Here is a 25,184-nt window from a genome sequence, read left to right on the forward strand (position 1 = left end):
GAGGGAAATCCTGTAGGCAAAAATCAGACCAGCCGTGTGGTCTCTTAGCAAAAGTCATGGAAGAGCAGAGGGGAAATCCAGCGGCCAGAGAGGCAGGTGGGGAGGAGGTGCGGGGCACTCCCACGGCCGGGGGGCATCCTGCTCCTGACAGAGCCCTCAGAAATGGCAGATCTCAGGATGGCGAAGTGCCACAGAGGCTGTCGAAAGAAAGGTCCCGGCCGCTACATTGCAGGCACTTACTCCTCACTCCCTCCGCATTTCTGGTTGTTTTCTTGCTCTTTTCCTGCCCCATCTCCCCTATGCATCCCCTGGCAGACTGCTTGGCTGGTGCTGGTTCACCATTATAGCCCATCCCTTGTAAAAGTCTTTAAAACATACACTGGTGTGTAAACATGGGCATAGGCTTCCACAGAATAGATTATTATTGGGCTTGCTGGTACCCAGCTGGGGAGATGTTCACAGCAAAGACGCCCACAAGACCAACCTAGGAGGGTGCCCTGGTTCCTGGTGGCACCCCCGGCTTTGAAAGGCTGCTGCCCCTGGAGAGAAATGTGGCACTAGCACACCCATGCCCATGCACATCATCTGCACGTCTGCACATCTGCACATCTGCTGGTGGGTGACACAGTGCCTGCGGGTTGTGCCCGGGGCTGGCGTGGGGAGTGCTCTCCTCCAAGCCACAGACCTGCCTCCTTGCCGCTTTCGTTGCCATGCCAGGCGCAGACCTGGCCCAATTTGCCCTTCACCTGGAAGCTGATAGCATCTGTGCAGGGCTGGATGACTCTGAAGTCTGAATGACAAGGCTTTGCCTTTGGCCTTCATCCTCTCCTCTGGCTCGGATCCCATCCTTGCCATCCATTCACAGCCCAGTCATCGCAGCACTGCAAGTGTACTTCCAGGGAAAAGGGGCTGGGGTGCAAATTGAAAACTTGCAAATCCTTCATCCCTGAGGGATTTGAGTGTGCACTAACAGGGCTGCATAGGGAGGCAGGCAGCCTTTGCAGAGCACCTCAAAATGATGCCGCATAATCATTCAGCATTGCATCTGTGCCCTGCCTGTTGCGGATGTGTTGAAGTAATCTGGGATGTCATATAGGTGTTATTGATTAGGGTAATCTCACAAGATATTAATCAAGTAGTGGGTTGCTTTGGGAGGGTAGAGCTAGTTTCACCATCTTACTTGCAATATATGAATATAAATACAGATTTACTGTCCAGCCAGTGCAGTCAGACTGTTGAGCTGCAGGCTGGAAGGCTATATAATGTACACTGTGTACAGGCAGTGAAATCCTAGATAACATCTATTCTTCTCATATCTCAAGCGAACACAGGACTGCTAAAGAATATAGAATGTTTTAACCTCCTGTAGTAAAATGAAATCGCTTAAACGTATCTGAACACTCCCGTTATGCCCGTTTCATGGAGGCAAGGTTTGAGTGGTTGCCAGATGTTGTACTCTTCTGAGTTCCTAGGCTTGTGGGGTCTTCTTGGTACCATATATTCTTTCCTCTTTCTGCCATCCATCGGTCTATAAGGGACGTTACACTGGTGGTTTGACATCTGTGAACCCCTGGCACTGTGCTTGCAGTGTTCCCTGGGGTGTGGAGGTGAAAGCAGCCCTGCATACCCTGGGGGATCTGTCCTGATGGACAGTGAGGGGAGGGAGGTTAGTAGAAAAATGTCTTTGGAAGGTCTTTAGAGTCCTTTGCATTGCTCTTTCCTGAAGAAAATCCATACGTTGTGATCCACTAGGCTTTCTGCATGAGTAACCAATGCCGCTAGATTTATACAGCCCCTTTTTAGGGCTGCTTCTGTGTTAAAGCAGGCCTCTACAGTGCCTTTTTATGTGGAAATCTTGTAGCTGGGTGTGGTGGGGAAGCCGTTCAGTGACTCATACTGCAGGGAATTCCCTGATGAATTAGAGTATTTTTACTTCTGGACTTGTGTGCAGTTTCCTCCAGCACCGGAGCGAGCGGCTGATAAGAGCAGACTACAAAGGCCCATTCACTGCTCAGCCGCCGCACGTTAAAACAGGGTGTTTATGCTTCGCAAAGCTGAAAATCCACCCCACAGAACGTGGGAGCTTCACGGTATTTTTGTCATGAACAATCCCAGGTGCTCCGAGTGTCACCACCCCGAAAAGACTGAAGGGCTGAAGCGGCTGGTGGCGAAGCACACCCGAAGCGGGGGGGCTATAAATAGCAGCGCCCAGGCTGTAAATGTCAGCCTGCCTGGCAAACCTGGTGGCTTCAGCCGGCAACAGTGCCGGGGGCCACCTGTCCGTGCAGCGCGGGCACAGAGCCGGAGCACGGCGGGGCTCCTGGCTGCCCCGGCACCGCTGCATCCTGCACTGCCGAGGAGGAGGAGGAAGAGGCAGAGGAGGGATTCAAGGGTCCCTCTTCCAGCCCTTGGCACAGGTCCCCAGGCGAAGCGGCGGCTTGGTCGGGTTGACCGCTGCTGCTGGTGCTGGCACCAGGGGAGCAGGGCACTCCGCTGGGGAGAAGCCCTTGCAGTTCTGCATGTGGATGTTTTGGTTTTATTTTTCTTTTGTAAAAAAAAAAAGGCAACAAAACCCAACCCACAAAATAAAAGAAACCCAGGGTAATATCTTGACACAACTTTTCAGCTATATAAAGGGATGGCTTTCTGTTCAAAATATTAGACTATAAATCTTCAAAACACCAAAATAAAGCCAGGCATTTGGTTTGGAGAAGACACTTCTAACTTACAACTTGGTAAAAGTAAATAGCGAAATGAAAGGGAGTGAAATAAGACCTTTGGAAAAGCCGTTTTCTCCCTTTTCCTCCCTGCCACCTCCTCTCCTTCCTCTCCTTCCTCCATCTCCTGCCCTCCCCCCCCAGCCCCCTAACAACTACCCATTTGGGTACGGTAATTCCAGAGAGTAAACTTTAACGGGAATGCCTGAAATGTGTCTGCTTCAGCTTTGTGTTATGTCTGTAATTTGAATTATTTGCATTTTGGAAAGGTATAAATTGCTCTGGTGTACTTGGGTTGGCGGGGGGCCAGGAGGGAGTTGCCTCGGGCCCGGACGGGGCAGGCTGCTGCAGATGTGGCAGGCGTACAATGGAAACTTTTGTGGTCGAGCAGCCCTCACTCCTCCAGCGCACGCTGATGGGAGGTGGCATCCCGCCTGCTCGCCGGGGTCCCGGCGTATGGGCACTGTGGGCAAAACCGTTTTCTCTGGCGTAGGCAGATTGTCTTGATGCTTCCGGCTCCCGCAAGCCGTTCCGGAGCCATTATTCCTTCTTCTCGAGCTTTTTTTGTTTTTTATTTTTTTTAATTTCAGCTGAACTGTATAAACCTGCAAAACATGTTTACTGTAAGAGGTTGACGTAGTGGTCTAAGGTTTTCCTCCTGGAGCTGGTCCCAGTCCGTGGGCGTTGAGATTTCCCTCTTGGTTCACCAGACGTAATATGAGGAATTGTCTTTTTCTTTTTTTTTTTTTCTGTCTTTTCTTCATAACAACTTTTCCTCCCTGTGTTTTTGTTAAATGAAATGTCACTCGCTGTTAATGAGTTGTCTATCCCCTACTTCTTCCCTCTCCTTTCCTTCCCCTCAGTCGCAGAGCAGCGATGGTCTGGACAGTCTCAAGGGAATTTCTTGGAGCGAAACCCGTATTGTTCTTACTAGCTTCCAAAGATGAGCCACAGCTCAGGATTTTCGTTTTCCTAATAGTTTAGATTACAGCATTTAAAATATTTCTGAACAAACTCTCTTTGTCATCATAAAAATTTCAAAAGCGCATAAAGGCAGTGCTGCGTGAAGTAATTGAAAGATTAGCTAGAGATGGAGTCGTTTTGAATTTTACTGAAGTATCGGCAGGAAATAAAAACCAGAAACCTGAATCAGATCATTCGTCTTGCAAAGCAGAAATTAAACATAGCAAAAAACCTGAACTTCTGGTAATCCGTTTACAAAGGCAAATTGAACACATGTTAACTACTAGTCTGGATGTCTGTAGAGTTAAAAAAAAAACCAAACCCATGAACAATCCCCTTACAAAGGAGTTCCTAGGCTTTGCAAAAAAGTGTTGGCATTGTGTTACTTCTACAACCGATTGATTGAATTAATTGGGAGGCGGAGGGTGTTGTGGTGCTGCAGGGTCTGTGTGGGGAGGGGGCTGGAGATAAAGGAGCTGCTCCCCAGCGAGGGCTGAGCCCTGGCTCGCCAGATTTCAGTCAGGTTTTTTCTGCTGACAGCTCAGGGGAAGCATCTGTTGGATAAATTGTGAAGTGATCTCCAGTCCTCCAGAGAAGTCTGCTTCAATTCTGGCACTCTCGAAAGGCATCGTTAAGGAGACTCGAGCACGGTCTGGCTGCTCCTTCTCTCCCCCCAGCCGAATGTGGCAATACCAATTAAAGGAATTCCTTTTCCAGCGTCACAATTTAAAATGCAGGAAGAAACAAAGGGTAGATCTGCTAATTGTTTCCTACAGAAAGATCTGCCAAATCCACTGTGCTATTTGTGCTGCAGCCTTCACGTTGCACTTCTTTCCATACGTTAAAATGAAAGGATTTTTGGACGTTAAAACAATCGCCAGGGCTAGTCCCTCAGCAGCATTCCTTTCACAGTAGGACAGCTGTACACAAAAATATTATTTACAGACATTTGTAATAAATCAGGCAGTTTTAAATGCGTCACCTCCATCCTGGCCATGAAAGTGAGGAGAGAAGAAAAAGTGCATTCACTCTTTTACCTTGCTCAGAGCTGTTTTTCTAAGGCAGGCCCAAGTCTATGTGATGAAGTTCAAAATAACTAATATTTGCGTTTGCATGTCCTGATGCTGCAATATATGTGCAAAGGAGACGGTGCAAAGCCGTGCTTTCCCATTCATTCCGGTGGCACCTGACAGTGCTGGGACTCAGGCAGCCGCGCATGTCCCCGCTGCCCAGCTTGGACAGCAGTCTGCTCGTGGCCTTCCGTACACGCTTGTGTTTTTCTAGGTCTGCAGAATGGAAACCTTACATTTTGTATTTGTTTCCTGATTTCTTTGCTGTTGAGTTTTGAAGCCACAAGGAAGAAAAAAAAACCAAACCAACAACACCGTTACTGACCAGTGCCTTCTGTATCAGTGAGGCACAGGAAAAACGACCAGACAAACCCAGTTTCTTCCAAAAGGCAGATCCCCAGAGAAACTGGTAGCTGTTGCTGAAATCTGTGTTTGCTTGAAAACAGAAATACAGTAAATTAGGGGGATCCAATGCACCAGTAGAGGCAGCTCCAGAAGTGGGACCGCCGCAGCTCAGTGAAACCAGCTTTAAAGAGGAGTCAGAGGCTGTTTCCCAGCCCATGGCTTCGCCTTTTATCCCAGCAGCAGAATTATGACAAGCCAGACGGGGAGTGTATTGAAAGGAAATACTGCATGGCAGAGGAGCTTCCTTAATGCTGCTGGTTTGGTTTTGTTTAATATTAATGTTGAATGTGACTTACTGCATAGGTGGCGATCAAAAGGCCTCATAGGGAGCAGTGGTTTCGTCTGAAAGTTTGGGAAATGGGGGTGTATGGCGGTTGCGTATTTTGTCCAAGCTAGTGGCAGAATAAGCACCCAGTGGCTTTTCCCCGTCGCAGTACAGTGTGCTCTGGATTGTGGTTCACCCCTTCAAAAAATCTAAGTGGTTTCCCATCACAGGTGACCCAGGTGGCCTCCTGGTTGGGCAGCGTGGGGGCAGTGCCTTCTAAGAGCTGGTTTTCATATAGGTGATGCCCCTTCAAAGAGATTTTTTTTTGCAGAAGTCATTCTTTTGTTGGCTTAGGAGAGGAAAAAAGGATGGAACTAGATATCTTTTTCTTTTGTCTTTTAGATGGTCACCATGTGTGGGAAATGGAAGCCAAAACCGACAAAGAAATGTGCAAGCCAGTAAGTCTGCCTTAAATATTTTAACATCAAGATGAAAAATATATATTGCCTTCTCCAGCAGTGTTACTAAAGAGGGATTTCCAAGGCTTTGGCACTGAAACAGAACAAGTACTTAGGCCTCCCCTCCTGGAAATCTTTCTTTAATGGGAGCATGGGGTAAAAAGCCTTCGCTGGAAGCTATCCTGAAAGTAGGAGAGACCATTTGGAAAATATTTTTTCATTGTCCAGGATGGGCCAGCCCCGTCTGCTCATCTTCTGTCTTGCTGGGTCAGTTTTTCCTCTGCTCCCAAAGCAATTTCTGATCATTTTCCTTGGCTTTCGTCTACTTTCAGCAGAAGAAATGTGAGTCCCCTCACAGGAGCTCAGCCCCACAGTTGGGGAAGTGTGGCTCCCTCAGCAACGACTCTAAGTGGGAAATATGGCCACTGTTCCACCTCCACAGGAATACGCAACAGTTTGTTAGCTGCAAACCTGCTGGAGACATGCAGGCAAACAATTTAAAGACCTCAGCTGAATGCAGGCCAAATGCTAAGAGAAGCGTTCCCTCTCATTCTTTCAAAAAGTGCCAAGGGACAGTTTGATGGTCATAGCAGATTTCGCTCTGCATTTGTGTAAGCTGATGCCCGAGCAGCTAAGTCGTTCCTTAGCCCCGTGCTGGAGCATTTGGTTTCTGACAGTGGAAGATCCTCTACACGCTCTCCAGCCCTTCTTCCTGTAGCACGAGATGTTCTTGCAAGATCTCCCATCCACAGAAACCAGCATGCTTAAAACTTGCAGAGTTTAACATGTCACTGTGGAAAATGGAAATACTTGAATAATTGTATGCCTGTCCGAATTCTCCTTTCAAAGGAGGTCCTGCTAGGGTGGGATATACTGGGCACAACCTGCCAGATGAGCTGGCCTTTCTCCTGCTGAGTTAGAGAACACAATTTGATTGTGGTGCCACGTTCTTGTCAGAGGCAGGAGGCATACAGCCTTGTCCATACGCGGTATCGTCTTTGCTGTCCAAGGGGAAGAGGTGAGGGCTAGTGATTCTGTAAAGACCTGAGCCAGGCTAAAATCTTGTTTCACTTCTTCTGGAGTCCTTGGTTCAGAGATGGAGGACGGCAGGGGCTATCCCTGCCCGCGAAGCCCACCAGCTCCCCTGTAGAGAGTGCGTTCCTCCATGTGAGCCCGGGTACCTCCTTCTCGGGGTTAACACATGAATACTGGTGTATAGCTTGGCTGCCTTAGTCGTGCCTTGACTTTCTGATTTATTGCTTTTGCAGAATTCATTGGTGGTGGAGATTCCACCTTTCCGCAATCAGAGAATTACCAGCCCTGTTCAGGTCAACTTCTATGTCTGCAACGGAAAGAGAAAGAGAAGCCAGTACCAGCTTTTCACCTATCTTCCTGCTAATGGTAACAAAATATATTCCTTCTCTCTGCTAGTAAAAATGAGAGATAAGATGATTACTTAGAAAGATAGATGGCTCTGGTAATTCTTTAATAACCCGAGTAATTTGGAGGTATACCTGGTGCTGTAAAATGAGAGCGAGAATCAAACCATGAGAGCTGCATTTCTCTCTGCTGCCCACACAAGAGACCTTCCTCACAGATTATTTTTCTTTTGTATTGGTGGCAGAGACCTGTTGGAACAAAGACTTTTTTCTGCTTTGGGGACTGGAAAGCCCCAGCAGAAACCCAACACGTGTAGCCACAAATCATGGCCGCACAGAGCCTTCGTGGCCCCGGAGGTTGCGTTGCATTTGAATGACGCTGCTGAATGTGCACGGCAGCATTGTGAGCGTGGGGGGGCTTGAAGCTGGAGGTGCTGTGGGGATTCTCCTTCCAGGCATCCTGTACCTGGCTGTCTGCTGTCTGGCAGGGGGTGAAAACAGCCCTCCAGACTGCTGCTGCTGCTGCTGGTGACGATGCAAAGCACCGTGGGGGTGGGGGTCGGAATGCTCCATACAGAACACTGCATGGGTAGGAAATGTTCAGTAACACGTGCCGTTTTTTATTAGAAGCTTGTATTGGTGGCTGTGAAGTGACAATAAAGTCACTCACACTAGCTGAATTCCAAGCAGGCTTGTATGAATATTTTGATAGCAAGTAAATTTAATTATTTTTTTTATTATTTGAAATAGGCATTTTTCTGAGAGTACTTTTTTGGGGGAAAGTAGGAAAAAAGGGTGTTGTTGGTGGTGGTGTTTTGGAAGGAAGAGGAATTGGAAAACTGATTAGGTTCGTGCTTGTTTGTAGACTTTCCAAGTGAAAATAGTCCATCTCAGGAAAATTCCCACAAAGCAATGCTTGAGTCATGTCACATGACTTGAAGAGACCTGCCAACTTTTTGCAGGTGAAATCCCATAAAATACACATTTGGAATTTCACCCCATTAGCTTGCATGCACTCCAGACTTCTATCAGGACTTCAATTTAAAATGAAAGTACAGGAAACCTGAGATGGGCAACTGACTGCTCATGGCATATGTGCTGCATAGCTCTGCTTCACTCAGGCAGCCCACTGAGGCAGCCTTCGCCCCCAGTGGGTATGTCTGAGGGTATTTAAAGGCTTTTCGTCTCTTAAACTGGGGGTGGGGTGGGGTGGGGGGGTGAAGAAAAAGAGTTGTTATTCTCTTGCACAGCACTTTTCAGCAACAAATCTTTTGTAGGGGCCGACAGGTACTGCCTTGCCACCCAAGTATTTCACATACATGCCTGGTAACTGCTGTTTATTAAACAGCATCTTTCCTTTCCTGCTCTGACATAGGCCTTTTCTTACCATTTTATTCCAAACCACGAGAATAACATTCACTGCTGCAAAGTTGGTTTGTGCTACCATCGTTCTCAGTTGGAAACATTTGATGTTTCATTTGATGTGAAGAGATGGGAATCTCTTGCCTAGTGACAGGCAACAGAGAACCAGCCTAGGCTTTATTCTGCAAAGACATCTTTAATTATGGTAATAGCTGAAAACATCGGGAATCTTGTTTAGTCTGCTGTACTGATTTAAATTCATGTGAAAACTTTTTGTTAAAGCATAGGGAAACCTGAAAGAAAAATGTACTACCAGGGTAGGGTAAAGGGAAGCAGATATTCACAGCAAATATACCTTCCCCCCATTCCTGTTTGGTTCTCCACTCACATTCTCTTAATATATATGTCTATGTGCCTACAGGTAATTGAAAAATACCTTATGTTCTTTGCGAACTCATAACAGTAGTAAAAGTGCACTTCTGAAATCATCAGATTTAATAGTATAGTATGTTTTTGTTATGCCTGTGTTGTAGCTGTAAACTTTTGCCCTTATGTTGCTGCTGGTGGCTGTTTCCATCGTGCCTTCCAAAGGTAGGTACGACCACTTTGGCTACGTAGTCAGAAACTGTGCACAGTAACTGAACCCATCATTTACTCTGCTGTATTTCTAGGAGTCATTTTAGGATGTTCTGCTTATTTGATTTCAGACACAACATTCTTTTAATGTTTCGAGACATTGCAGAAACCCAAAGTTTAGTTCATGAAGCAAAAAATGCTTGAGTCAACAACCATTCTGTGATCAGTGTAAAAAAATGTAATGGTGATGAGCACTATTTTGGTCCAGGTAATGCTTTGTCTCTTCTTTAAACAAATCCCTCAAACACAGAAGGTGTAGGATTTTGACAAGCAAGTGTCAGAGTGATCGTCAAACGTAAGATGTGGTTTTGCACAAATCACATGGTATCCTGTAAGCTGCTTCTCCTTCCGTGCTTCAGGATGAGTCCAAATGCTAAGATTTCAGTGCCCACCATCATTTTGCAGGTATTTGTGCATGAGGGATCTTTTAAGAGCCACATGGCGCATGTTAGACATATATTTTACAGCTCAACTGGACTGTGACAAAGCACAATAGGGGATATGGGCTAAAACCTAACACTGTGAGCCCACCGGCCACGCTCCTGGGCTGGTGCGGGCACACAAAGATGTTGTGACCAGCAGGAGAGCCCTGGGCTCGTTGTGCATCTCCCATCCCCACTGCAGAGCAATACTTGGGTATTTTTCCTGTAGCTCCTGTTTCTCCTCATTCCCTAGGGGAAAACAGCCACTGGATCCAGGGACACATGGCCTCACTCATCCCACCTCCCGTGGATGGTCCTATAGCGTCTCCATGGAGTTCAGCTCTGTGACAGGCAGCCAGCACCAGCTGCCCTCTCCAGCAGAGTTACGGTTTCGCCACCGTAAGGCTTTCCCATGCTGCGGAGATGTGGCAGGATGGTACTTGTCCTCTGCGTTAGCTCAAGTGCTTTGAGGAGCAGGGCCTGACTTGGTGAAGAGGAGTTCCTGCCTCTGAAAAAAAAAATGCTGTAAAAATGAAAGTCTTACTGCTCTGTAAATGAAAAATCTAAATAACAAAACAAAACAGAAAGTAGGGGCTTCACAAATGAGAACCAAGGTCTGGAAAACGGGCTTGCTTAAGTTTTTGGCTTGGGACAGATTGTAAACCTAAGTGTTCGTAATCCACTTTTAATTGAGGTTTTGAATTACTGTTCTGCTGAATTTAGGCAGTCCCCGAATCCTGTATTAGCCTATATTGCACAGAAATGACTGTAATGTCAGGTTTTTTAGTATTCCTTCAATATTACACATCACTGAGCAATTGCGTATCACTTTTGTCCTGGAGCCTGCAGGCTGTAGGCTCTTGAGACTCCTCCGCAGACATGCCTGGCACAGAAATGTAAGTGGTTTCCATACTGTTCTGGCACAGGCGAATTCCCGCAGCTTATGTGGTAAGTACTAATGCGTTTTGCATTGCCACATCCCATCAGAATGAGAGGGGGAAGGCCCAGGACTGGCGCAGGACGCTGAAGTCAGGAGCCTGAGCAAAGCACAGTGAGGAGATGCTTGGAGGACATGAGGCTTTAAAGTCCCTCCCCTGCTGCAGCTCGGTGCTCTGCAGCTCTGTCCTGTGCAGCGGCACGGTTTGGAAAGCCGTCGGTGAGCCCTGCATTTGTAACCCTACCCTCTAGAAAAACGCTTGAATTTCATTGCTGTTTATGACTGCGCATCATTTTGCTTCTACGAATTTATTATAGCATTGGCCCATGTATGCGTTTCAAACAGAAGGAGTAGTCAACTGAAATCGCCAGACATAAGCGGTAGTGTTTGGGGTGTAAACTAATCTGGAGAGGCTGAAGAAGCACGTGAGCAACCAGACGTGTATGCTGTGGTTCCAAATGCTGTGCTTTCATCTGCTAAGAAAGCTGAAGGAGTTCTCCAGCTCAGAAGACTTTAAACAACACACTAAGTGATAAGGGTTAGATCTCTGTTTATTCAGATTTCTTTTAAGTAGGTACATCAGAAATAGAGGAAACGTGTTGAAGAACTTATTTTTCGCAGACAGGAATGAATGCTCTCTGTGATTTCTGTTATCTAATGAATATTGATACCAAGAACAGTGAACGTAGAAAAGTTTTTCTTTGAATTTTATTTAGACGAGTAGTGATGTTTGACTAAGCAAAGACAGTCTAGTTTGTCTAGGAAATATTTAATAAGAACTGGCATGAAAAATACACTTTTGCAAAGAGTTGATAAGCATTTTCAGTTTCTGTTTCTGTCAGGCTTCTTGTCAAAGCATTATTAAAAAATCATTTCACTACTACTAGTACTTGTTAAACTGGTGTTGTTATGCTGGGCAACTTTTATTTTGAGATGCGATGCGCCGGATTTTGGAGTGTGCAGCCTTCGCTCGCAGAGCCAGCTTTTCTGCAGCTGCTTTGCCTCATTCAGGCACCAGCACAAGCGCCCGTGGTGCCGAGCTCTGGAAACCTGGCCACCTAGACAGGCGACCTGGGGGGTGGAGGTCCTTTGAATCTGTGGGTATGGAGCTGCGCTGAGAGCCTGCCTGTGGTGACGCGGTGTGCCTCGGTATGGTTGTCCACAACTCTTGGTGTGCCTGTGAATGGGGTGAGCAGTGCCCGGTGCTTGCTGCTGTCAGCATCCTTCCCCACTTGCCGCCTCTGCTCTAGAACTACCACCCGCCTGCCCTGCAGGTGGGTACCATCCGCAGTTCCTAGTGATGGCGCTGAGTGGCCATGCCTCAGTTTCGCCTCTGCTCCTCTGCCCACAGCTCACTTCCCAAGCTAAAAGGTGACGCCAGCTGCCTTAGCAGAACACAGTGCAGTGAGGATGCAAAGCGGTGCTGCTCTGATGTGACAGAGCACAGCCTGTGCTGATCCATCGCCTGACACCTCTTGCTTCTTGAGTATTTGTTGACTTTTCATGCTTGAGGCTGGCAAAAATATTAGCCTGGCTGTGTCTGCAAAATTACTAGCCTGGCTGTGTCTGCAAAATGGTGTTGATGTGGAGGGCGGTGGAGGGAGCAGGGCCAAATTCGGTGCCTGGGTTGCAAAGGGACCCTAAGCTGTGGCATACGTGGAGTGGCTGTGGCAGTGCCATGGCAGGCGGCATCTCAGCGACCCCGTGCACCTGGGGAGCCCAAGGAGGGGGCAGGGACGTCAGTAGGTCAGTGCTGTGTTCCTGGGGCCATGTGCGAGGGGACCTGGAGCCTCAGACCTGCTGGAAGTGTTTCCGTCCAGCCCAGGGAGCAGCCGGGCTGCTGTGAAGCCGGCACGGCAGAGGGCTGGGCCACAGGAGGGACATGGGGGAAGGTCAGCCCCAGGGGATTTTATTCTAGGTGAAAATTCATGGTTGCTCATTTTTACACTGTACACCATTACGGTTTACTTAGTTTTGGCTGCTAGGTGGTTATTGTTCCTTCTGACATTTAACAGACTAACAAAAAGCAGGCGAGGTTTTGTTGGAGTCCTGTTTTTATTTAAGAAGATCACAAAATTCATCATCACCAGGCACATCAGCCCCTCCGCTCCCTTCCAGCAGCCGTGCAAGCTCTGAGGTGGAGCGGAGGAGACAGGCGTTACGCCCTTGGGTGCTTTTGCTCCCTGTTGCTGGGTCCCTACCAGAGCTGCCCGTGCTTGGCCCAGGTGACATCCCGTATCAGCCAGAGCCCAGCTAGCCGCGTCTGACCTGCAGATGCAGGTGCTTGGGTCTTTAGAGGCGAAACTCCACCTCGCTATGCAGTGCTGCATCTTCATCTGGAGGGCCAGGAAGGAGCATGACCTGTGTGATGTCCCTGTCACAGGCAGAGGTGGTCAGGCACTATATAGCAGCCCCTGGCCATGTCTGATCATCAGACTCCATTGCAGCAGCACTAGTCAACCATAATGATTAACTTCCAATGCATAAAGTTGTCTTTTGGCAGTCTTTTTCAAATATTCCCCTTCAGGTGACAAAACCCAGGCTGTAGTTTTGGTCACCGACCCCCCCTGCCTGAGCGTTTTGAGGGCTCCCCCCTTTACTTCCCAGTGATTTCACATGCGCGTGTCAGCCAGCATGGGGCTTTAGCATCTTCCAATTAGCTTAAAAGCCAAAAGGTAAAACTTGCGTGAGGGAGAGCGGGGTTTAGAATTACATGGGCTGGATTACAGGAGATGCTTATTTTTGTTCTCCTCAAGTGGCTGATCACCATAATTAATCTAGCCCAGTGATTGATCCTAAAGGGGACACGGTGGTGGTGGCTGCTGGAGGTGAGATGAGGAGTGGGGGTTTGTGGTGTCGCTGGTGGCAGGCACCACATCCATCTCTGAAGACAAAGACCATGTTGGAGCTGGGATGGCTGAGATCAGCTGGGTCCAGACCCCTCTCTGGGGGGACCTGGGGTAGGACTGGCTTAGTAAGGATGCCCTCCTGCCAGCCTGTCCTTGCAGAGATTCCCGCAGGACTGCCAGGGATGAGGAGCGTCGGGCTGCCCCCATGCTCCAGTCCCACAGCCCCCACAGTCCTCTTCTCCCCTTGGTGGGAGAGCAGGAGTAAAATCAGTGCTGGTGGTGTGATGTTGTCCCGCATCATCAAAAAAGGCATCACCTCAGTGAATTTTCACGTGTCTGACAGGACAGGGAGAGCCTGGGGCAGCGCAGCCCGGGCACTGTGCACAGCTGAGCCTCCAGCTCAAGGCAGCCGTGGAGCCAGGCGCTGCGCCGTGGGAGCAGCAGTGGAGCAGCTCAGGCGGGCATGCCACAGGACTTGGTTTATCCTTTTCAATGTTGTAGGACTTGAAAAAGTGTTATGATGGAAAATTAATCATGCCTTTAAAGAATTTTCCCCTTTTCTTTTGAAGGAAAGGTAACACCTATTTTCTGTGCTAACACAACCCAAACGCCCTCCACCTGCCTTCCCCTCTCCCCCAGCCACCTGCACAGGGTATGCACCAAGCTACCACAGATAATCTTCTGTCTGATAAATATGCGTTGAATAACCTAATAGTTTAACAGCTGTTGAAAAGCATTTAGTAAATGAGTTAGCTGGAAAGCACTTTCTAATCAGGTAATGGCACTGTCCGAGGTTATAGGCTGAGGTGTGTGCGCAAGGCTTCCATTGACCTGGGCGCTGCTCCTGCGTATCTGATCCCATAGAAGTACATCCACATAAACCCGGGGGGGGGCAGGCAGGCATGGCTAGGGTCGCCCTCCCGAGGAGCAGTACCAGCGGCAGTGGACTGGCAAGGGAGGGTGAGCGGGTTCAGGTGCTCATGTTAGATAAAAGCTGCAGTTGCACATGCCCACTGCCTGCAGCTGCTTGGCAGCACGAGGCTCCCTTGGTTTTGGTGTCACCATGCTCTGGTTTTATTAACTACAAAGCAAAGACTTGATAGTAGCTTTGCCTTTAAATAACGTTTTGGTTGAATTGGTGCCTAGGGAAAAACACCCGCCTCACAGCCAGCCTCCGCAAGGGCCCCTGTAGTGGCCGTCACCATGACTGTCTCATGAGATCCCCGGGGCTGCGTGCCAGTCCCTTGCCACGGAGGTTGCCACTGCTTCAGCTGCGTTGGCAGGTTGTTTCAGAAAGTTCTGCTCGGCTGCTGCTTCTCTGGTGTTACCAAACAGGGGCGTTATAGCTCCCGAGGGCAGCCAGCCCATGGCCTCTCCCCAGCACCAGAGCGCTCCCGAGGCAGAACGAGGGGTGAGGTCCTCGCTCCGCTCAAGCCTGCTGGCTCCGGACGATGCTGCGGCAGTGGCCAGGATTTTCTCTTCGCCTGAACCCAGAGTGGCCGAGCTGTGCCGGAGATGCGCCCGCATCCTGGTGCTGCCCCTGGCCGGCCGGCAGCAGCTGGGATGAGCCGCGCAGCATCCCCGGCAGGAGCGCCTGGCCGCGGGGGAGGGGGTGCGCTGCCTGGTGCAAAACGGGCTGACGGGGGGGATTTCAGAGACACAAACAGCGTTTCAGAGCTCGGCTCAGTAATGGAGACATAGCCACCTCACTCCTCAACCCTCTGAAACTCTGATCCCAAATTCTTACCAATTAGGAACATTCAGTCCAGAAGTCGAAGAAATGTGTGTGTGCGCACACGATGAAAAAAGTAGTGTTTTGATTTTCATATGCTAACCGAAATCTGCGTGCCGGTGCCAGGGAACTACATCATAGTCTGCACCATGAAAGGTGGCTATTTTGTTTGATAGGTTCAATCAAACTTAAGGGTAAAATAAATATATTATAGTGCCATAAATGTCTGCATTGATAATACTACATGGAAATAGGAACTTGTTAGTTTAATGTTAATCAGGACAAACATCTGTTTAATTTATATGATTATATTTTCTCAGTTCATGTATTTTAATAGCACCCCCCAAAAAAAGTTTAAAAACCCATCTGGATTGCTAAAGTGTAAAAGCAAACAGACTTTTTAGAATTGTCAAAAAATACATATAATTTATATTTAAGCACTTTCTGACTCCCTTTACAGAATGTGCATGATTTATTATTTTTCTTCAAGGTTTGATATATTAACTTTTTACCTGCTAGAAAGGCCTTTCATTCCAACATGGGCTCGCAGGACTGGCAGGACTGTTTCTCCCCGCTCAGCCGGCACAGAAGGACCATTGTCCCCTGCCTGCGCCGTGGTGTGATGTCAGAGCCCTGGGCTCTCTGAGTCACGAGCTGTGATTTATAGCCAGGGCTGCTGCCAACGCGCAGTTCTCAGAACTTCATATTAAATTAGATGACATAATGACATGAGTCCAGAGGCTAAGGAGGCATCATCGAACCATTGAAAACCAATTAGCACAGATTAGGTTGCTTATCAGACTGATGTAGAACTGTGAGCTTTGTCATATTTTAATATTCAAAATCAGGAACTTTTTCAATATTGTCTGTCGGCCGACCTAAGGCACTGTGAAGTAACAAGGGTTTAAAAATTCCCCATACAAACTGAACTTGAATTCATTTTTTCTTTTTTACGGCAAGGGCCTGATTCTTCAGCAGATTATGGTCTCTTAAAGGAGTAACATTACTTTTGAGTGTTGATCATATGTAAAAACTCCATCATCTCTTCTGTTTACAACTTCACAAATTCTGGCTTCGTTGTTTCAGTTTATTATTGGCAAATCTCGGTGTATGACAAATTCAGCCACAATTTTTCATTCTAGCCAGCTGAGAGTCTGCAAGACTGGGTGTTAGCACCACGGAGCACTTCTGAGACAGAACACTTGTTGCCATTTGATATGGCTCTGCTGAATTTGCAAAATGGTCCGGTTTCTGCTAAAAGTGCTTGCAGACTGAACAGCTGTAGAGCTTTCCAGTTAATTGCCAGTCCAGGCCTGCTTGTGACTACGAGCATCTCTTTCAACTGGTGGGTTTTTACTAACTCATTTAAGATTTGAAATATTTGAGCTAGAAGTTAGTCAGGCTAAAACTGTTCTCTGCTAAATATTAATCCTGAGAAAATTAACTGTACTGTCTGCATCACGTCGCATCTCCCTGTGTGACATACTGGCTTGTGCAAGTGAGTGCCGGTGGAAATGGGTGTGTGTCGTGGCAGCTAGCTTACTGTGCCTCCACAGGGGTGTATTTGACAATGAAACTCCTTTTTCTAGCTCGGGTCTGTAAAGATTTGCAGTTAAGCGTGAGTCAGTAGGTAACACTAGTCCACAGCTGGCAGGTGATCAGCCCAGGCCGCACTGGAGGAACCCGCTGGGTTCCTGCCCAGGAGAATGTGGTGGCAGTGGGCACGTAAGTTTTGTGTCCTCAGCTGCTCTGAGTCCGCTGCAGCTGCTCGCCCCAGCCCCCCAAGCTGGTGGGTAGGGTGTGTTAGGAACTGGGAGCCTTACTACGTGCAGGTATTTTAAGCTGTTTGGGTAAGGCCATGAGCACGGTAGTGGTGAGTGGGTACTGGTGGGTACCAGTGGGTGCTGGTACAGGCTGTCCCTGCCCCGGGTTTGGAAGGTGTGCCTGGAAATGGCCACGGCTCCTGCCCCGGGCTCTCTGCAGTCCTTTGCAAAGTGGAAGTGAACAGGTGCTCTTTTCAAGAAAGAATATAAGGTGATTTACACCAATTTTTGACACACTCAAAGTATTTTCAGAAGGACCTGGAGGTCAGACCCACAGGTAGTTTGAGTTTGGAAATACAAACATTGGCAAAGATTTTTGGCCTTTGTGACTCCATTTGGCGAACTTCCATAGGCTGGGGAGAAGCAGATACAGGATGGAGTGTCATGAACAGACTGTTTACTGGTGTGATGTAGCAGTCTGTGGTGTATCTGTCCTCCGCGAGTCAAGCAATACAGTTATTCGTGTAAAATACAGAAGCTGAGTTCTCACCAGAAAGGGAAGTGTTAATGTCTTACATTTCTGCTGACATGCTCAGCTTTGCAGGTCTGACTCCAGGTTATCTGTGTCATTGGTAACGGTTTCTCTAGGGAAAAATAAAAATAATCTGAGTTCCCTTCTCCAAACTGGTACCCTGTGAAGACACACTTTTTAACGGGGAATGAGCGGCTGCCATCCCAGCCGGCAAAGATCTGTACGGTCACCCCACACAGGGTTAAGTGTCTGTACAAGTGGCAGAGCACTGAAAAGTCAGGTACCAGTCCCTTCACCATTTCAGCATACAAACGAAATCTGTGATACTTAGCAAGGGGAGACTCTTTTACTGTGTTGAAAAAACACATTAAAAAAGATAAGGAGGCAATTCAGTTGAACAAGTTCAGGCATCTCTAAGCCTAAGTGCAGGTAGTATCTGTCCATTTAAAGACAGTTTGTTTCGCATTACATGAAATAGCTGATGCTTGGGGGTATCAGTTCAGAGCGATACAAGGGGACAAGGTAAACTGATGTCAGATGAAATGGAGGCCCTACTTAATCTCATCTCCCTCCTTCTGCTTCCCCTCTGGCTGCCAACCTGCCATCAGCAAACAAGCTACTGTGGCTTACCCTGACTGCTCTTGTAATTAAAACCAGTCTCTTATTTTCCCTCTGAACTCTGAATTCACGGGCAGCCAGGAGTGTCCTTGGTTGCTGTCACCATGTCCAAGAGCTTTTTTTGACCAACAGGTCTGGAATAGAGTCACTTCCACCCATCAGTCCTTCACCCAGTGCAGAGCAGGACTTACTGGTTACCCTGCGTTGGCTGTGGCAGGTGTATTTCAGTGTAGCAGCATACGCAAACAGATTCCCAGTGTTCATGGCCACTAATATAGACCCCACAGCATTGCTTTTGTAAAGAAAAAATTCAAAGTGACATGACAAAAAAGAGCCTGGTAACCCAAGTAGCAAGGGTGTGCCACAGAAGAGCTACAGTGAACAATCAGCCTGAGGCTGGGAACCTGCCGCCTTTAAAGCCCGCAGCCTGCCTGCCACCGGGGCTATAACCCTTCCCTAGGTTGTAACAAGTCAGACAACTCCAGGGTTTATTGGAGTTGAATTGCCAGTGGTTGAGCTTGGAATTATTTAGCACAGGTGTTTCTATAACAGTGATATATTGGGAAAATTCAGTGTTCAACAACCATCGTATTTCCAGCTGTGCTGTGGTTAGTGCTAGTACAGTGAACCTAATATAAAACATGTGAGAATATTTGCTAGCTCAGGAACTTGTTAAAGGTATTTTCTTACAATATCTGAGCTGCTATGTTTATCTAGGTGCATTTCTTTGGTCTTGCATTTTCATAAAGGGTGTGATATTGGTTTTATAAAGCTGTCACTGAACCTGGAATCTGCTTCTCTGCAACCAAGTGCGTTACTAGCCCTGCTAGGCAGCGTGCAGCACACGAGCAGGTGAAAATAAGATTATGAGAAATCCAATGACAGTCCATTATCCTTAGCACATTTGTCTCTAGCAGCACCTGTGCATCTGTTACATATAGAGACATGTTTTTACTAGGGGTGCTAGAAGTCTTGAAACAAGTGTTGCAAGCATCTATATGTAAAAGAACATAAAAGAAGCAAAGTTAACAGGAGGCTAGGGGACTGTAAAACAAGGGTAGTGAAGTGCATTCACCAGCAGCAAAATTTGTGAGTGTTAAAAGAGGTTTTATATGTACACATGTACACACGTGCATTTTTAGGGGTTCAAAAGACTTGTACATGAACATAGTAAATGGCTGGAGAACATATGTTATAAACCACATGCAAATAAAAAGTACAGGGACACTCGGGCAACACGCCTGCACTCTGAGTTGAGTTGCGCAAAGATATTTCATTAATAACTTTGTATCACAATGGGCCGGTTATTTTAATATTCTGAAAGATACTCTCTAGTGTCACCCTAAATTTCCAACAGCACCTTCAAGCGATGGCTGTTCCTGTGGATCTCTTTTTGGGGAAGAAGATAAATGCCACTGTGCATCTATACTCAATCATTGTATGCATTAGAGTTTTATCTGGCTAAAAAAAAAAAAAAATCATCTACAGACTACCTTGGCCCTATTATTTATACTTTTCCTGATAGATAAAGTGGGTGTCTTTTATCTATGCAATGCCTGTGTTGTAGGAGGAGCAGCAAAGGCATCTCTCTCCTATTTGAGAGAGAAAGTTGATGTGAAAAAGCCACTTTGGTTGGAGGAAGGATCTCTTCTTTGATTTGAGAAAACATCTCTGCCTTTGTCATGACCGAGTTGATGCTCAGAGGCATTGTGGACATATAGACAGTCGTTCTGTCCGCGTGACGGTGGTGTGTGGGGACACAGCGTGACAGCTCGGTTAGAGCCTCTTTGGGAACGGTGGGTAGAGCAAGCAGAGGTCTAGAATAGGCGTCAGTTTTTCTTGGTAGCCAGAGACTGAGTTAACATTTTGTTAGGAGCTGGCATTAGCAGTTTGGATCCAACTTGGAATCACTGAGAGTCGGATGCCGCCTCTTTAATATTTTACACCCACTGGCTGGTTAGTAAGATTAAACGCAATCATGTAAAAACTAACCAAATCAAATCCCACTCTTTCAAAAATACCCTCATAATTGAAAACTTCTTCTACATAGTAGTTTGTCATGTATCTTTGCAATTTTGCTCTCACGGAACTTTGAAAGCCCCATCTCTACCTTATTATGCTGCAGTTTACTGAATATGCAGACATTTATCAAATGGGCCATCAGTAGCCGTAGAAATGCAGTAGTATATCCAAGTTAAAATTCTTGCTTTGATTACTACAAATCCATGGAGCCCTTGGGTCCAGAGCTTCCACTGAAGCACAGCTATTTGCAAATAGATTTTTATAGCACATTAGTGCTGGAGGAGAGTCCAAAGAAAATAGTCCTTTTCAATATTAGAACCAGCTGTGACTTTCTTGTGCTGATGACTCATTCATTTTTTTTTATAGGGTGGGAGAACTAGGCAAAAGACACACAAAGTCTTATTCAAGACGTTGTTTGTTTTGCAAAGGGTATCCTAGCCACAAGCCAACTTGATCATACCAATACGCAACTCATGTTTATTTAAAACTTTTTTCTTTTAACAGTTCCAATTATAAAAACAGAACCCACAGATGACTATGAGCCTGCTCAAACCTGTGGACCAATGAACCAAGGCTTAAACCCTCTCTCTAAACCATACTACAGCCAGCAGATCATGATGCCCCCCGACCCTGGTTCGTGCCTCGTGGCTGGCTTTGCCTCCTGTCAGCAGAGAAACACCGTGATGTCACCCTCTCCCAACGCAAGCCCCAAGCTGCACGACCTTTCGTCCTCTCCTTACAAGTGCATCCCCAACCCGGGCCACAGTCACCTCGGACTTCAGCAGCCCGCTGGAGGTGTCCCCACCATTCAGGAAGTGCCAAGGTCTATAGTTGTGCACCCAAGCTCCCCCGAGCAATCATCTCACATCATGCTGCAGCCGCAGGTGAGTCAACATCTGAGCAGTAGCTGTCCCCTTGGTTATCAACAAACACTCTATCCCAACAGTCCCTCTTCTCCAGTTCCATCTGTTACCCAAGAGCCAACCTATTTGCAGTCCTGCAGTCCAACTCACTCATCCATAATGGGTCAACAGCAGCAGCAACTGCCGAAGGTTCACAGAAATGAGTCTCCAACAACCCAACCACTGTCATTGCCAGAGTTGCATGAGGAAAGTAATCATAATTTGGCCCCTATTCCTGTAACGATCAAGCGAGAACCTGAGGAATTGGACCAGATGTACCTGGATGATGGTAAGTCTTCCGCAGCATAGGTTTGCATTCAGCCATGTTGCTATGTCAGTAAGTTCCCTTAACCCTCTCCTCCTTTTGAACCCTGCTGGAAAAAATTTTGATTAACAGCCTGGTGGAATGGTGCAGACTTTTGCTTGGATTGTCTCTATATGGGAAAGGGCTCTTTAATTTTGTTTGCGATAATGAAACTGTATTATCTGAGCATTAGATGCTGTTAGCGACCACAGAGCTAGCTGCATGACCGATAGCTATGTCGCAATAAGTTTAACTGTATGGTCTTGGCTTGTGCCCATGCCAGTGACCTGTGGAACTGCAGTGAAAACATATTTAACATTGTCCCATCCATAATACAGCGAAATGTCCGATGTGCAAATCTTTTCACTGGAACTAAATGATAAACTGCTCTACCTCAGTTGAGAAGGTTCAAATTAAAAAGGGAGGCACATCTTTCAGTGTAACTTCTCAGTCTGGTGGCATCTGACATTGCGACTACTTTTTCTTCCATTCTTACTGTAGCCTTGCTGCTGCTTTTTTTTTCTTTTGTAAGATTCTGTATGTATATGTATTCTACACGCACTGCTGAAAAGTTAAAATGCTGTGATGAACTTGTCAGACTAGTTTCCAAAGATTTATTAGTTGAACGTAATAAAAGGGATAATCTGGAATTTGATTATGTGACCTCACTGAACTGTGATTTAGCACTTGCTGCTAAGTATCCCAGTAGTATTCTGGACCCTCACCTTAATGCAGTACGTGAGTTCCCTTCCAATAGCCACATAATTTTATATAACATACCATGCTATTTGAAGAACGCCTTTGAAACGGCTGCATTGAAAGCAGTTGGTGCCAAGGAACATCTGAATGTGATTGTCTTTCAGGGAGAATTTAAAGACAATTCATCGCACTGTTTTTAAGAAAAGGACATTTAGTCATTCTATTTTAAACAGCATGATGGTTGCTGAATTAGCATTACAAATGAATGTTTTGGAGCTGGAGTAGCGTAGCAGCCTTTTGCTTTTTGACTCTAGGAAAATTATTTTTCTTAACAGAAGTTATTATTGGTTACATGATAGACAGGTCTAAGGAATTTTTCCTAATCAGGAGTTCAGTTCACTGAAGGTTTGCATAACACATCTTTTGTGACAAGGCTTTCGTCATACAGCTTGCCTTTTTGCCACATAGCTATGCTGTACAGAGCAAAATTTCAACAAAACGAGCAGGAAATGTGCACAAATGAAAACAGAGAGCCATGCCCAAATTTTGCTTTTGGAAGAATCCGGAAGTTATCTGCGGAAGGAAGAGAATACAAATAAAATCTAGTCTATAGCTGTCTTTCATAGAAAAGCACAAGAAGTGGGTTCTGCCTTACCCCTCCAAAATCCAGGCACGGCTTCTCTGATGGCCCTGCGGAAGCTGCCCTGGCTGGTCCCAGCCGGAGAGACGGGACTGCGGCTCGGGGCGAAGGGGCAGCTCCAGTCATGCCTACTTCAGGTTTGTCCTGGAGGAGCGGCGGAACCTGCTACCATGTGGTCTGAGAGAGAGATTTCAAGTTTTTCAGCAGTGCTCATTCTCTCTGACAAAGCATAAATAGTTTAGTCTTTACCTCCGTCTCTCTTCCATCCCCTCTTCTGGACACGCAGTCCTCTGACAGAGAATCCAAAGTAGTTGTGGAAGCCACCGTGTACATCCTGTCTTGGTCAAATACCCCCGTCCCGTGCTCCCCTATTAGTTAGGAAGGGTGGCATCGGGGCTGCCTCGCTCAGTCTCAAGGGTGGTTTGGCCACCACGGTGACTGCCTGGAAGCCACCAGTAGCTCCTCTGTGTCCCAGTAGGTGCTTTTCACCCAGACCTACGCTGGAAAGACAAAGCACTCTGTGCAGGCAATGCCTTTGAACCTGGTGCCGTTCTGTTCCGACCTCTGGCCCTAGCTGTGGAACAAGGGGGAATGGGTTTTGCAGAGTGGCTCGTAAGGAATAGGAGCAACTCATTTTTCACGTGCTTGATTTTTTTTTGGAGTAGGAGTTTTTAAGCCATCACCATTGTTTCTTGTTAGTATGGTATCCATCATGAAGTGTTTTCCTTGTTGGAGGGTTGGGTGGGATACCTGTGTTGTATGGTCATTTTCTGAAATTCTGAGAGCCGGAATGTCAAATCATACCCATGAGTAAGGAAGTTACTCTTTTATATATATATATACAGATTGCGGCTTTACCTCTTTCTAATTTGTTGTCTCACTGATTCAATTCCGATCCCTTCAGGCAGCATGATCAAAACGTTTTCCAGTATTTTTTCAATTTTTGCACCTATGTACAACATGAAAGCCAGAGAGGGTTCAGCTGTGCTTGACTGCTTCCCTTGCCTGCTCCTCTAAGTATACCAGCTCCTTCCCTCATCCCTCAAGTAATTTAAAAGTAACAAAATATTTTAATGACATTAATATTTAAACTGTCAAAGCTTCACTCCATTGAAGAAGTGTATCTTCAAGGTGTCTTCTAGCTATTGAATACCTGCAGTTACTTGAAAGTGCTTAGGAAACATGAGGTGTAGGCACCTAACATTCTCCTGTGACTACCACACAAATGAAGTATCTAACCAGTTTATGCCAGGTTGTATTTGGTAAAATTCTGGTTGCTTGTCTACCACTTTGGGGAGGTTTGATTTATGTATCTAATATACGTAAAGCAATCTTGGACCAGGTATAAACAGAATTTTTTTGGTTTCAGCTTATGGGATCAAAGCAATATTCATTCCTTTTGGTCTGGAGTATATCCAAATATAGACCATCTATACTGCAGAGTATAGATGGAAAAAACCAGTCAGTGAGTTTATATAAATATATATCCTGTATATGACATTTTTCTGTGTCTATAATGGTGGGCAGCTGAAGCGATATAAAGGGAGAACCTGAAGAGACTTCCATTTTGGCAAATAAGTTTTGGTCTTGGCAATCTTGTTTTAAATCAAAATCTACAGTAGCCACCTGGGCTACTCATTAAATGTGCTGTCCGTTTCAGTATGTGAATATATGATTCAACATGTAGAATGTATTTAAAACTCACCCCGTAAAGTGATACCTGATATATTATGGCTATGCTCCTGATATTGAAAGGTATCTGGCTTGTATACCAGCGCTGGTTTCAAATAATTCTGAGCTCAGCCTCCTAACAAAGGTTATGGCTGACTCCCTTTGCTGCTTTCATGGCAAGAGTTGATTAAAAGCAGTTGAAATGCGACGCTGACGCCTGGTTTGGAAGCCTAGAAGCCCGTGGTCCTCTGCAGTGGGAGGGGGGCTGTCTCCTGCCATCCCACCAGGAGCCCTTGCAGGACCTGGCAGGGTGCTGGGGGACCCCAGCAGCCCCTGCAGGGCCCATGACGGTGGGGGTGACATGACATTCCGTGTTCAGATCTAACCCAGGAGGAGTGTGGGGTGGTGGAACTCGCGGACAATCCTTAGCCAGGCAGGCTTGAGCGACCTCTTCGGTGCAAGTCCAGGCAGTAATTGCTTTTAAGAGAAAAACTTTTGCCTGGGGATTGATGAGTCTGATGTGCTGTACAGCTTTTGAGGCATGAAGTGGAGTTTTGCCTGATGAGGTGGCCAGCCTGGGGAAGCTACAAGCCGGTGAGAACTCTTCCTGGCCCCTTGCACCAGTTGTTCTCTCAAGGGGATGTGAAAATTTACCTAATTTGTATCTCACTTTTGAATGTGCCCCTCTCTCCGGCCCTCTGACTGAGACCTGCGTCAAAAGCTGTGCTAGTCTGCTCTTGAACTAATCCTGCTTCTTTTCTGTTGACCGGGGCAGGCTCAGATAATTTTTCCAAATTTTGACTGCTTTACTTAGTGGTAGAAGGAACCCCAAGCCAGA

At 46.7% G+C, this 25,184-nt stretch overlaps 1 protein-coding gene and 1 long non-coding RNA gene across 11 annotated transcripts in view; one reads left to right on the forward strand and one right to left on the reverse strand.

Moving 5' to 3' along the window:
• Positions 1-25,184, reverse strand: part of LOC308060971 — a 244,485-nt gene that overhangs the window by 101,138 nt on the left and 118,163 nt on the right. The window lies entirely within an intron of this gene.
• The window catches only part of NFATC1 (nuclear factor of activated T cells 1), a 111,607-nt gene that overhangs the window by 59,319 nt on the left and 27,104 nt on the right, over positions 1-25,184 (forward strand). For 5 of the 10 annotated variants that reach the window (XM_080380334.1, XM_080380336.1, XM_080380337.1 and 2 more), the window contains exons 7-9: positions 5,823-5,878; positions 7,147-7,279; positions 20,635-21,321. In XM_080380334.1, the coding sequence (XP_080236460.1) occupies positions 5,823-5,878; positions 7,147-7,279; positions 20,635-21,321 (876 nt within the window). Of the gene's footprint in view, positions 1-5,822; positions 5,879-7,146; positions 7,280-9,152; positions 9,211-9,930; positions 11,501-20,634; positions 21,322-25,184 lie in introns of those variants that run through there. The other 5 variants (XM_080380340.1, XM_080380343.1, XM_080380341.1 and 2 more) reach the window with 5 other exon arrangements.

The sequence above is a fragment of the Falco punctatus genome, assembly GCF_963210335.1.
Source record: "Falco punctatus genome assembly, chromosome: 3".
NCBI classification, from domain to species: Eukaryota; Metazoa; Chordata; class Aves; order Falconiformes; family Falconidae; genus Falco; species Falco punctatus.